General features: G+C 46.3%; 1 protein-coding gene across 2 annotated transcripts; it reads right to left on the reverse strand.

The window, feature by feature from the left end:
- Nucleotides 1–2,410: 2,410 nt before the first annotated feature.
- On the reverse strand, nt 2,411–12,302 carry LOC140895247 (uncharacterized). Of its 2 annotated transcripts, none has more exons than XM_073304684.2 (6): nt 11,968–12,302; nt 10,126–10,208; nt 9,066–9,166; nt 8,576–8,725; nt 4,540–4,709; nt 2,411–3,469 (listed from the first exon to the last, which is right to left on the reverse strand). In XM_073304684.2, the coding sequence occupies exons 2-6, from the start codon at nt 10,198–10,200 to the stop codon at nt 3,327–3,329; spliced, it is 639 nt and encodes a 212-aa protein (XP_073160785.1). In that variant the 5' UTR covers nt 10,201–10,208; nt 11,968–12,302; the 3' UTR covers nt 2,411–3,326. The 2 variants fall into 2 exon arrangements, with proteins under 2 accessions (XP_073160785.1, XP_073160786.1); XM_073304685.2 differs by lacking the exon at nt 11,968–12,302 and adding an exon at nt 10,923–11,150.
- Between the last annotated feature and the right edge of the window lie 1,182 nt (nt 12,303–13,484).

The raw sequence follows: 13,484 nt of genomic DNA on the forward strand, positions 1-13,484 counted from the left end.
GGAACCCAAGTGAATGGAGCTTAGAGCTGTGGCAGAGTTTAGCAAAGTACAACCCCTAATTCCTTCCAGTGTAATCCCTCAGATGGGTGCTAAGAAGATTCATCTTTATAAAGGACTTTGAGATCCCTGGATGAAATAAAGCTCTGGGGTGGTCAATTAGCCAAATCCTGCAGTCCTTAAGGAGGCAAATCTTCCACCGAAGTCAGTGGATGTTTTGTTGGTGCAAAGAATGTAGGGTTAGCTTCTTAACATGTAAGCAGAACTCTGCAAGGATTGCAAGTCAGAATATGCTCAGGCTCCTAGGCTTCCAAACCTCTTTTAAAAGGGAAACATACTGAGCTAAGAAACTAAATGGTAGACGTCCAGGCAAACAAAGTGCTACCACTATACAGAAGGGAAGTTTAAAGATGTGGACTGAAAAAAAGACTGTGTTTAAACGCTGGATTTCAGTGGAGCTGCAGTGCTCCCAAAGAGGCCGTTTGTAGTAGTGCAGACTAAAATTAATGCTCTAGCAGCAGTAAGGATGAGAACGTTCACAGAGTATACACACACTTATCCTTCATTTAAAAAAAAAAAAAAATTTTTTTTGCATTCATAAAATGAGCCGGATTGGTGCACCTGCAGACTGAATACAATTAGCACAAATACCAAACTTTTCCCCTTCAAAACGCTTAACAAACAGGACTAGACTCCTCTAACCACAAAAAAAAAATAAATAAATAAAAAATGCAGCCCAGCAAGTCTCCCCCCTCTGCTTACCACCTCCCTTGGCCTCAACACTGCCCTGGAGAGAACCTTATAAGGAGGCAGAGTTTAGTCTTCATTGCCCATTCAGTTTGGGCCACTCTGCTGGGGCTACCGATAACAGGCTCATTAGGGATATTTGGATGGACCCAAGAGCACACCAGGCAGGAAGCAGGTACCGGGAAGGACAGGAACTGGACTGTAAAGCACATTAAGGTGGGCACTGCTGCTCTACCAGGGGAAAGGACACAGTCATTCATTTCAATTAAACCAAAAACCAAAGCTCGTTCTGTACTTTATTACTTTCCCACTCGTCCCTATCCCCAACAAGTAAAATATGCCATCTTCAAATAATCAGGTTTACAAGAGAATGGAAGTCACATTAAGTACAGTAGGATCAGTGCAATCTCCCCACATCATTAAGTAAACAAACCAAGGTTTCTTCCCTCCTATTAATATCAGAGGATAGTTCAAGTTGGGTTTTTATCAAAAACCCATAACTGATTCCACCTTATCTACATTCCCAGTGTTATTTATGAAATTATAGAAGTCTGCAGCATAATTTCCAATACCTACAGCTAACATACCAATAATGCCATTTCTCACAACTTTATCACAAGGCTCATAATATATGTGTTACTTAAAAGCCCCAGGTCTTGGAGACCAGTGATTAGATGAGAATCTCAGCTTTCATTTGAAACAAAAATAAGTACATTTCTAGCCCTCAAGATTTAAAAGAAAAGTTTGAAAATGTGAAAAAGTGCACTTGGAAGGCTCAAAATCTGGATGGTGAAGGGGAAACCGCCCCAGAATTTAGCATCTCATGATTGTGAGGGATCTGGCATGATTTCTGAACAGTCCATCATCTATTTATGTCCAGCTGCACCCACAGCTTAGGGGACAGTTGATTACTTTACAGGCACGCTCTGCAGCCATCCCACCTCTGGCTGTGATTTAATCAAGTCTCACACTTAACGCAGGGTTGGGGCTGGGTTAGCAGTTGTATAGCTAGGGAAAAATCCATGTATTTCAAGGAGTGAGTAGTATCCTCTTCTTGGAGTTACAATGTTGGGTCAATACTCAAGAATATTATTGGGGGAGGGGGGACTTGGAACTGTGTATTATATGAGAGAGAGAACCACAGTCCTGACCACAACTGGTCATTACAGATCCCATGGCAGTTTCTACTACAGCAGGGACACAAAATTCATGTAAGCTCCCTGGGGCAGGACCATCTTTTTGTTCTGTGTTTGTACAGCACCTAGCACACTGTGCTCCTAGTCTAGGACTGTGGCTTATAGGCTCTACAATAATATAAAGAATAAGGCCAGGCCAATTCTTAATGTGAGCAATTACATTGTGCTTGCCTAAAGATTACCTTGTAGCTTCACTGAAAATAGTAATTTCACTTCCTGTCTATAAACCTGTTGTACAGTATTCCTGGCTACTGTTAAACTGCTACCACATTCCATAGGGTGGTTGCTGTGATCCCTGTATAAAATTACATGAAGTGATCCGAGGTCCAATAGATGCTGATGCCTTTATATAGCATCCTCAGTGCACGGCATCAGTCACCTTACTGAGCATCACCCATGCTGCTTACTCATGACAGGATAAAAGTCATTGGCATGCAGGGCTTTTGAGCACTTTCAGGCAACAAAAGGGACTGAATTAAAAAGAAGCTGCTTACGTAAGAAAGTTGACTTTATTTTGAAGTTATGCAAAAACATGTCTCTGTTCAGAGCATTCTAGAAATCTAGCCACACTGCATTACAATTACAGCTAGCCACAATTTTGTACATAGCCTCCCATGAGCTGGCCAGCTTCCAGATCAGTAAATGGCTTCTGTCTCCAGTTCTGTGTCCCATACACCTGATGATCTTCACAGATTTCCTAGAGATATTCCACTGTCGATATGGAGAAACTTCAAGGCAACCCAGTCCAAAGAATGGTAATAGGTCCATGTGAAGTGGAATGAGACAGCAATAGAAGTGCATCGGCGCAGTGGATATGGCCTATCTAAACAGGGAAATTAGACTACTAGCTGGAAAGGGAAATCTTTTGTTGGGTGGGAAACACCAACACAAACCAGGGTGCACTGACATGGAAATGGCTGATGCCAGGAGAGTTTAGCTGAAATTGGACCGTCTTAAATCACTGGTTTCCTTTAGTTTCTGCATCCCTGACACCAATGACAAAACAATGGACTAGTCTCAATATTTATGAAAATGAAACCCTGCATACATGAAACAGAGTAGCAGAATTCATCATACAGCAGGTTTTGCTTCATGTCCCCCAAGCTGCACCCAGAGAAGATGAGATTGGGGAAGAACAAAAATTATTTTGCTGCTATGTCTTGGTGGACAGCTGAAAGGTGAATGAAATAAAATGAAATCAAACTGGGGAGCTGTCAGGCTGCTTAACCCAGTACAGCTATGCTCAAGGTGGTGTCTCTTCCCATGCCTCCTACAACAGGTGCTCTGTGTACTGGTGGCCACACACTTCCTACTTGCCTACATCTTCTCCAAGTGGAATTTGGAACTTCAGGTCTACTAACACATCCCCTGCTGGAGACAGAAAGTTCACTTTTTCCTAGCGAGGAGGTTTAACACTCCCAGCTGTCTGATGCAGGCATCCAGCTGTCTGTCAGCTTCATTATCCCCCAGAGACTTCACATTAGCTTGCTCAGTACATTCCTTCTGCAAGCGAAGCAGCTCCTGATCAGCTGTGGAGACGAAAGTCAGTCATTAGGTTCTTCCTCATTCAGACAAATTGGTAGGGGTAACTATCACAGTAATTAGGGTAGGGGAATGTTCACTGAGGCAATATGGGAGAGTGCACAGAGCTGGAAATCATCATGGCTTGGGTACCCTTTCTGGCAAGAGGTTGAAGGACAACTGCCACAGCCATTCAAGGAATGGCAAGAGCTCCACACACACCCCTGCTGAGATTACAAAATAGCAACTCATGAAGGTGTGAGCTGAACCCCATGCAGCAGCCCTAATGAAGTCACAGGAGGCTGCACACCACGGGTAGCTGCTTTGATAGCAAGTATCTCCCTAAATGAACATGCCCTAAATTGATAATAAGATTGGATGAGGTGTATTATCCTCCCAGAAATAGCTTGATCTTTGGATTTTTCTCCGATGGCCACTAACAGCCAGTTCTAGTGTAGTCTGCCATCAAGTCTAACACCCAAACGCAGAACCTGACTGGGCCTTCCAGTCTGGACCTGGCTAAATCTACTATCTCAAGGAGACCCTAAAACCATTTTATTGTTATTCCAAAGTACGTTGAGATCCTTGGAGGAATCGCTCTCAAGTTCTATCAGGAAAGGATCCATACAGGATTCTTCTATAGAGGCTCAATATAGAAGATTATTAATCACACCCAAACTCCTCAGATCTTTGGGGAAGTTTTGATGTGGATCCAAACTCTGTGCATCTTTATTATTATCCACAGAAGTTAAGATGGTAAGGGGACACTTCAAGTTATTTAAAAAAAATCACTTCTAAGTATTCTTTTATCTGTTGTTACCAGCAATCTCCAAGAGTCCGCTTGTGGGAGTCCTTCAGCCAGCAACAAAGGAGAGAAATTTTTTAAAAGAAAATGGTATTGTGAAATCACAGAAACTGACAGAGGGACTCAGGGACAGGCACCATGCTTGAACCTACTTTCAACTCATTTTTTGAAAGTGACTAGGTTTCAAGGTGACAGTGTCTGTTTCAGAAATACCTAGACTTCAAGACAGCACATCTGCTTTAATTTATCCAAGCAAAGATCAAAGTCAATTACCTGCATGGCTTTCTGCCTGTGCCTCGGAAAGGGTATTTTGGGTGGTCTCCAGTACCTTAGTCAGATGGACTTTCTCGCTTTTAACCATACGCTGTTTCTGATGGAGAGAGGTTATCATGGTTTCTGATTCAGCTATCAACTGTTCTAATTTGGCTGCATCTGGCTGCTCACTAAAAAGGTAACCAGAAATAGAATGATCTTAAGTTGGCGCTTAAAGTCTCCATTGACCCTAGTATTTCAATTAGACACTATAAAAATCCTAGTAGTAAAACAAAAACATAGGAATTGCCAGGCTGGATCCTTCTAGCTCAGTATCCTGTCTCCAATAGTGGCCAGTCCAGATTCATCAGAGGAAGGTCTAAGAATCCCACAGTAGATGATGTGGGATAATCTGCCCCACATGTAGATCTCATCCTGATCTGTCATAGTTAAGAGATTATCTCAAGCCCTTGAAGTATGTGGTCTAATGTCCCTTCCAGAAAATTTGTTGTCAATAATTACAACTGTGGATATTCTTGATACCTGTAAGTGTCCAATCCAAAGTATCTAGCCGGTTTTTCTAGAGCAAAAGTCTCAATGTAAAGGTAAATCATAGGATTAGTGGAGCTGCAACTCCCCCAATAGGCCATTTGCAATACTGCAGCATAAAGTTCATGCCACAACAGCAGCAAGAATAAGATTAACAGCTCTCACAAAAGTTCCATTCATGTTCTTTTCCATTTTTTTCTGTGTGAATTTAATGCTTGTGAGATGTGATGGAAGACAGCCCCTATACACTGACTATCAACAACATGTAGCTCATATATAGCACTTCCCACTTCAAAGCTCTTTACAAACATTAACTAGCTAAAGCCTGAAGTCCTCTATGCAGCCACAGAGCCAGTACGTCTCAACTTTACCCAGGAGGAGCCTCCTATAGGTGAGGGGAGATATTTCAGAAGAAGTTATTTTCATTACAGTAGCATCCTTGGAGTCTCCAGTCAGGGCTCAGAGCCCCATTGTGCTAGGGGCTGTACAAACAAATAGGAAAATGACAGTTCCTGAGTTGAAGAGCTTCCCGATTAATGACGAGATGCATCAGATGGATGAAACTAACAGGTGGTGGTGGTGGAGCGACAACAATCTTTTTGTGCTGTGTTTGTACAGCACCGAGCACAATGGGGTCCTGGTTCATGCCTGGGGCTCCTAGGTGCTACAATAATAATAATATGCTGGCTTACATTCAGATGGTAACAGCAAGATGTGGCAAACTGGCAACATTCTGCAGACATCACAGCAGACATGAGTCTCTAAGAGGGATGTGAAGGAGAACAAGAGAATGACCTTGAGAATTTCTGGTGGGTATGCAAGGGACAGCATGGGAGAAAGCATGGAGGTGCTTGTGGGAGAAGTTGACTAATGGGCCTGTCCTAGGAATGGGTTCTGAGGTAAGCAGGACTGGGCAGGTCTCACTCATCTGGAAGGCAATTTCATTGGTTGGAGGCAACTTTTAAAGGGATCATTTCACATACAGCTGTTTTTCTAATGCACTCCAGGAAGGCTTGCCATCGCCCTTGAGAGTCAGATGTAGCATAGTTAAAGTAGCGAGGGAAAATTAAGAGGACTTCCATACTCAGAGGAAGAATGGTCCAGTGGTTAGGGTGCTCGCCTGGGACTCAGAAGTACCATATTCAATCTCTATTTCGCCAAACTCCGTGTGTGACCTGAGGCAAGTTACTTAACCTCTGTGCCTCAGTTTCCTCCCTCCGTCTGTAGCATAGGTATAACAGCACTTCAAAGGGAAATTTTGAGGATAAATACAGTAAAGAGAAGTGTTCAGATACTACACTAAAGGCAGCAGGGGCAGATATGTATCAAACAGATTATTTATATTGCAGTAGTGCCTACAAGGCCAGTCAAGATCAGGGTCAGACCTACTCATTGGACACCCCCTCCCCCCCCAAAAGGCAGTCCCAGCCCCACAGAGCTTACAATACAAGTACAATCACATTTTCATGTGAATAGCATCATGCTGGACATCTGGACATTTTGTATATAACCAGAATACATTAAAGGCACAGGGTGCCACACATCACATTAGGAATGTCTATCATGGACGTGATCATCTGAATGGGCAATTTTACTCTAAAATATGACTGCAAAAATAGCACTGTGGGGCTCTGTGTGTATTGTTGCTAATGGACAGCAGATCAAATGCACTCAGGTTATAAGTTAAAGGATTTTTTTTTTTCCTGTCAGCCCAACATACTCAGCCTGGGCTCTGACAGTCATGGTTGGGGTCTTTTCACCCCAAACATCATGTCTGGTAAAAGAGGTTCCATAGGCCAAACTAGGCCATCGGTGACACCTATGCCACTCACTGCATTCAATGGGGCTGCTCAGGTGTAACTGAGTGCAACTTCATAAACAATTCTGATGATGAATAAGATGGAAGAATCCAGCTCTCCCTCTCTTACATGTGCTGACTTGGCAAAACTAAGAGGAGTTAAGACTTATTTTTGTCACTCATCTGAGCAAAGATATTTCTGTAAACACGCAAGGAACAGATGTGAGCAATGGGAACGTGCCATTTGTACAGTCACTTTTCAGAAGACAATAGGTTACAGACTCTCCAGGTTGCCTTTGCCTTTGACACCTGATTGAACAAGAGAGTGAAGTAGTATTAACCTAACGGGTTGAACCCCCAGCTGAGCTGGCACAGCTGGGCAGAGAGGATGGGAAGGTCGCTCTAAACCATCTTTCCATCTCCCAAATTACAGGTATACAAAATGGCCCCCAGCATAACTTAGAGCCTGCTCCAAATCACGCTGGCAGTAGTGATCTCTTAGGGACCACTGTGCAGACAGAGAAACCTGTGCTCCAGCCCTAGCTCTTCCACCACCTGCCACGCCCTCAGCCCACATCTCTGCATCCTGACATACCTCCTTCACGTGTTGGGGGAGGGTGGGAGAGAAGTGGGTTGTGTACAGCCAGCTGGCACCTGCTTTATGCCACTGGAAGATTCCCCTGCACTGGGGGGGAAATCCTTGACTGACGCTTTGGGACAGCTTTCCTGCCACTTTGTTAGCAGGACAAAGCTGATACACTAGGAAACAAGGATCAAATGCAGCATCTTTTAGAAGTAATATAGGGAGCCAAAAATGTTGCCTCCAAAATATGCTGTACAAGCTCCCTTGTTTGAAATGGCAATCAACCCAGCAGGCAGACTCCCTCTGCATTTGAGGGAGAGTAAAAGGGAGGGATTTCCTGGTCTTAGATGAACGCTTGTTACCGTTGCTGCAAGTGGAATAGCACATGAGTGCTCTGTCTCAGACATTTCTAACATGCCCATCACTGTAGTATTTTGATACATGAATCAACAAAGAATCACTGAGGTCTAAGTGAATCTGATTGCTGCCACACAACATGCTTTAAAACTGTTAGTGAATGGAAGATTTTTAAGGGACATTGCATTATTGGCAGCCATTTGCTTATGCTAACCCATGTGGGCTTGCTTTGCTTATACTGTGGGTAGTGAAAGACACACCTAGCCAAAGGAATCAAACCTCTCAGCAGTCTCCTAGTCCGGATCAAGGGACAGCTGGTATTTAATGCAGAAGGACAAGCAATAGGCCCCACCGAGTCCACCTGGCAATGTCACCTCCCTACCCGAGCAGAGAGCAGATCACATACCTGCAGCTTCAACCCCATCCCACAATTTGATTCAATCAGGCACAAAAGAGGCAGCCTGTGGGCTCCTGGCAGTTCACCAGCCAGCCCACCCCTCTGATTATTCTCTATTACTCCCAGGAAACTAACTGCTCAAATGCTACTATTTGATTTCACATAATGAACAATCTTAAGCATACAACACATGTACAGTCTCTGTATCAATAATGTAAACCGTACTGTTGTGGTACATGTGCCTGTTTAATCAGTTTCTTTGAAGAGGCCCTGGTAGCACCCTGCTAATTACCCCAAGATCATAATTAGAAGTATATTGCAAGCCATATATTTTTTCTTCAAACATCCTCTGCTCTAACTGGAAGGATCATACCTGGTATCTTGAGCAATATCCTTTTTCAGCCTTTTCAGTTCAGCTGCAACAGTTTGAAGTTGTTCTCGAGTCTTGAATTCCTCTTCCAATACTGGATGCAAATGCACAATCTGTGCTGCCAGTGACAGACAGTTCTCTCTTTCTGTGACACTACAAAATCAGAGTACAAAAGCATTATTTCTCTTCCCAGTCACTGTTCTAGTGACTACAATTTGTGTTAGTTATATACAGCAGAACTTCTTTATACAACATGCCAGCACCAAAATTCAACCATTGAGTTGTCTGTAAAAAGCCCTTTCATGTTCCTTTACAGAAAGTTTCCTGCCAACCAAAGACCTTGTGATATGGCACTGATATTAAATCCACATACATAGGTTTTGGACTTAATAGTGCACTCTGTAAGTACTATTAAAATGTAGTCGTGATTAAAACAAAGCTAAACATGATACTAATTAATTAGCAATGTTAAAAGATTTATTAGGAGACTTACTATTGTGCTATTTCTGTCTCAAGTCTCATGATCTCATCCTTCTCTGTGCTCACTCTCACTTCGCTTTCATGTACCTTACCCAGCAGCAATGATAGCAACATCTGGAAAGGCAAAATAGGGAAAGAAATTCAAGTAAACACAAAACAAGCCGAGTTGATAGGTGGAGTTTGAAAGCTCAAGTCAGTTCAGTGTTCCTGGTTCATTTTCACCCAGGGCCACAGCAGCCTGCAGCTCCTGATATGGAAGGTTTATACATTTTGAAAGACTTGCACCTCGCTAAGCCAAGACAATAAAAAACTGGTCCATTTGGAACACATGCATGGTGGCAAAGCAGAGGGACGTAACCCTGGTGATAGTCTCAAGTCATAATTAAAAAAAAAATCCTCTATTTTTCCTTTTCCAAAGCTGTGCTGGTTAAAATGAACCTTAATATTCTCACTATCAATTAAAAATGAGACATCAGCAAAACAGAACTTTGCCAGGGGATAATGGTCTCCTACTCGACAAAAACACCATGGTGATATGAGAAGATTTATTTTTAAAACAGATATAACACTATGACTCTGGGTGGGTTGCCAGCAGCAGGGATTCAACCTTCCAACTCTGTTTCTGAAAGCCTCTGGTGCCTGAGATAGAAGACCTAACTCTGTTAGCCAAAGCTATAGCAGGCTCATCAACCTCTACATGTGACCGAAACAACACCAAAGGGGGACAGAGCATCACAGTGAGTGGGTGTTGTGGTCTACACCCTCATTAGTCCTGTGATGTTTTACTTCAATTAATATTTTTATGATAACATTAACTGTCACTAGACCAGGAGAAGTCTATCTATTGGAATTAGCATAGGCCTGGGAGCAAGGAACCATGAGACCACTAAGCAAACTCAGGTCACACCAACATGGCCAAAGGCAAGCTGGGGTGACACTAGTTTTTAAGCATACTCATCAGCCTGATGCTACTTCAACAGTCAAGAGGCTAAACCACTAAAAATAGATTTATAATGAAAGCCACATACACAGCGACCATAATGAAATACATCTCCTCATGCACAGAAGTTTACCTCTAGGTCCCCACTGCTTAGGTCAGAGAACAAGTCATCTTCATCCAACGTTAAATAGGACTGCACCTTTTCCATCTTTGACACTGTAAAAAGAGATAAATTCAATGGTGTGCAAGAGGAGCCGCTAACGACATTTCAGCCACGTCAATGAAAGGTAAGTTGGGCTGATTTCTCCTGGCTTCAAGGGAGCTCAAACCTCTGGGTCCTATCAAATCATCCCTGCCAGAAATGACTTATCCCTGCAGCTCACAGAAAGAACTTCTGAAGAGCAGATTTTTTTGCTTTTGAAATTAACCAGATTGCACCAAGTGTCAGATATTTAAAATAATTCCCATGGAAGGATACAGCAAGAGCGGTCTTCACCCACAAGGATCCCACTTAGCCATGTCCTCAATATACTCTGCATATTTTCCAGTAGTAAAGTCTATGCATTTTTGGCAAAGTGTTCACCAGGTGGCATGGCCTCTCTTCACTCAGTTACTGTGATAAGAAAGTTTTGGTGTTCAAACAGGAAAATACTGTAAATGGATAGATTCCTCAGCCTCTCTTTTGCACGTGCAAAGTCCCCTAGTCAAGGAGTTTATTCCAGGCTAAGGGAGAGAATTTGTCAGAACCCCTTGGTAACGTAGTGGTGGCACATCACTGAGTAAACGCAGTCCATTTCAGACAACACTGAGCTTTTAAGGCCTGCTCCTATTGAACTGACTAGAACGTTGCTACTGATTTCAAGGGGAGCAAGGCCTTTTGTCAAGAACCTCTGTAGAGAGCACATTGTCATCTCTCCTCTATAAACCTGCCTGCAAATCCTTCTTAAGTCACCAGTAAAATGAGCAGGCCAGGCTCAGCTTGGTCTCTAGTCTACTACCAATCTCTTCAAAATCTGTCAGCCAAGCAGCAGCTGTCCCACTGTGCCCCCGCTGGGTCAGAGCATGGCAAAGTGGGACGCTCGAAAGAGGAGTAAGTGGCAGGGAGGGACAGAAGTTGGAGTCCCCAGCCCACCCCACCAGCTGTAACCCATCTTCCTCCAGCAACCCCAAAGCTTCCCCAACCTCAGCCACCCCCACAACCCCAGCTTCCCTTAGCTACTTCCTGGCCCCCCAAAGCCCCTCCATCCAGCCCCCTAAACCTCCCCCCATCTTCACCCGCAACCGCCTCTGCCCTCCTCCAGTTCAGCCCCTCCACCCCCAACCACCATTCTTTCATCCCCTTTGTCACAGCCCCCCCTTTTCCCCTCCACACACGCCCCCCGCCACTCCCACTTCGGCCCCTGTGCCCCAGCCCCCCAACCGCCCCCAGCCCTCTCCCACTTCGGCCCCTGTGCCCCAGCCCCCCAACCGCCCCCAGCCCTCCCCCACTTCGGCCCCTGTGCCCCAGCCCCCCAACCGCCCCAGCCCTCCCCCACTTCAGCCCCTGTGCCCCAGCCCCCCAACCCTCCCCCACTTCAGCCCCTGTGCCCCAGCCCCCCAACCGCCCCCAGCCCTCCCCCACTTCAGCCCCTCTGCCCCAGCCCTCCCCCACTTCAGCCCCTCTGCCCCAGCCCCCCAACCGCCCCCAGCCATCCCCCACTTCAGCCCCTGTGCCCCAGCCCCCCAACCGCCCCCAGCCCTCCCCCACTTCAGCCCCTGTGCCCCAGCCCCCCAACCGCCCCCAGCCATCCCCCACTTCAGCCCCTCTGCCCCAGCCCTCCCCGGCTTCGGCCCCTCTGCCCCAGCCCCCCCACACTTCAGTCCCTCTGCCCCAACCCTCCCCCACTTCGGCCCCTCCTCCCTCCACCGCCCTCCTTCGGCCCCGGACCCCAACGGCTCCCACTCAGCCCCGCGGGAGGGCGCGGGCTGCACTGACCTCGCACTGCTGTCAATCACCACATGCAAATGATCACACGGCCTAATTTGCATATTCGCCCATCGCTCCGCTCCCGCGGGCAGCTCCCCGGAGCCTCCCTCCGCGCGCGCCGCCTCCCCTCCCACCCTTTCAAACCTGCCGCTTGCAGTGACCTCATCACCCTGCGCCGCGGCCGCAACCATAGAGCTGGGGCGCCTCGGCCGCTCTATGGTTCCCTCCCGCGAAGGCGTTCGTTCCGGTGGCACGCACGCCCCCTGCTGGGCGGAGGGACAGCAAGATGCCGCCTGCTGAAACCCCAGCTCCAGGAGTCCTGCGATCGTGGGCGAGCGCGGCTCGCGGGCAGGGGCTAGCCCTGGCGAGTGCCCCAAGGAGCAGCCTCAAAACCCCAAGCCAGAGCCAGGTGGCCACTGAACAGAGCAACAGCCATCCTGGGTGAGATCCATGGTCCATCTAGCCCAGTGGCCTGTCCCTGACAGCGACCGGGCAATGATCAGCACAGGGCAATTTGTGGGGCGTGATCCATCCTCTGCCGTCCACTCCCAGCACTGACCATCAGAGGCTTAGCAACACCCACCAGGTGGGGTTGCATCCCTGCCCATCCTGGCTCATAGCCACTGCTGGACCTATCCGCCAGGAACTTATCCAGTTCTTCTTTTTTTTAACCCAGTTATACTTTTGGCCTTCACAACATCCCCTGGCAAGGAGTTCCAAGGGTTGTGTGAAGAGGTAGTGCCTTCTGTTTGTTTTAAACCTGCTGCCTATACATTTCCTTGGGTGACCCCTGGTTCTTGTGTTATGTGAAAAGGTAAATAACACTTCCTTATTAACTTTCTCCATACGGTGACAGGAGGTACCCCTGTACTCACACACTATTGTAATAATCTTTGTACAGTGTACGTCTTGTGAGGTATCATTTGAAAACTCATAATTTGCTGGCTCTTGCCCTGGTAAAATATGCATGGCCAGATTGTATTTGAAGTTATAAGATTCCCCTGCATGGTGTTATCAACACATGTTCCAAACTGAGGGTGGCAAACAGGTCTGTCCTAAACAAAAGAAAGTGTGCTCTGCTTAATTTGCATTTAAGCAGTAAACAGAGTCATCAAGCAGAAAGGGGAGATAAAGAAAGCTCAAACAGGTGAGGGAAAGCAGGGAACATCTTTCTCCATAGATCTTTTGTCTCCTAGTACCAGCTGGAAATGTTTTTTCAAGAGGAGGACTGAACTAAGTTCCTTGTAAGCTGCACGGCTGCCCAGCAGGCTATCAAGTGCCACGCAGTTCAGGTGTCCCTCCCCACATTGCCGTGAGCTGCTCCCAGGAACCTCCCGCTTGCTGTGCAGAGGGCGGGGGAGAAAGGGGCACTGATGTCAGGGTGTTCCTCTTCCCCTGCCCCTGTACCCCATCTCCACAGAGCAGGGCGGGACATGACAGGCTCAGGAGGGAGGGAGCTTGCTGGCAGCTGCTGCTGTCTGAACTTGCTGATCAACTTAAAAGGGCAGTGTACTTAAAGTGCAGTC

Source organism: Lepidochelys kempii, chromosome 11, assembly GCF_965140285.1.
Source record: "Lepidochelys kempii isolate rLepKem1 chromosome 11, rLepKem1.hap1, whole genome shotgun sequence".
NCBI lineage: Eukaryota > Metazoa > Chordata > Testudines > Cheloniidae > Lepidochelys > Lepidochelys kempii.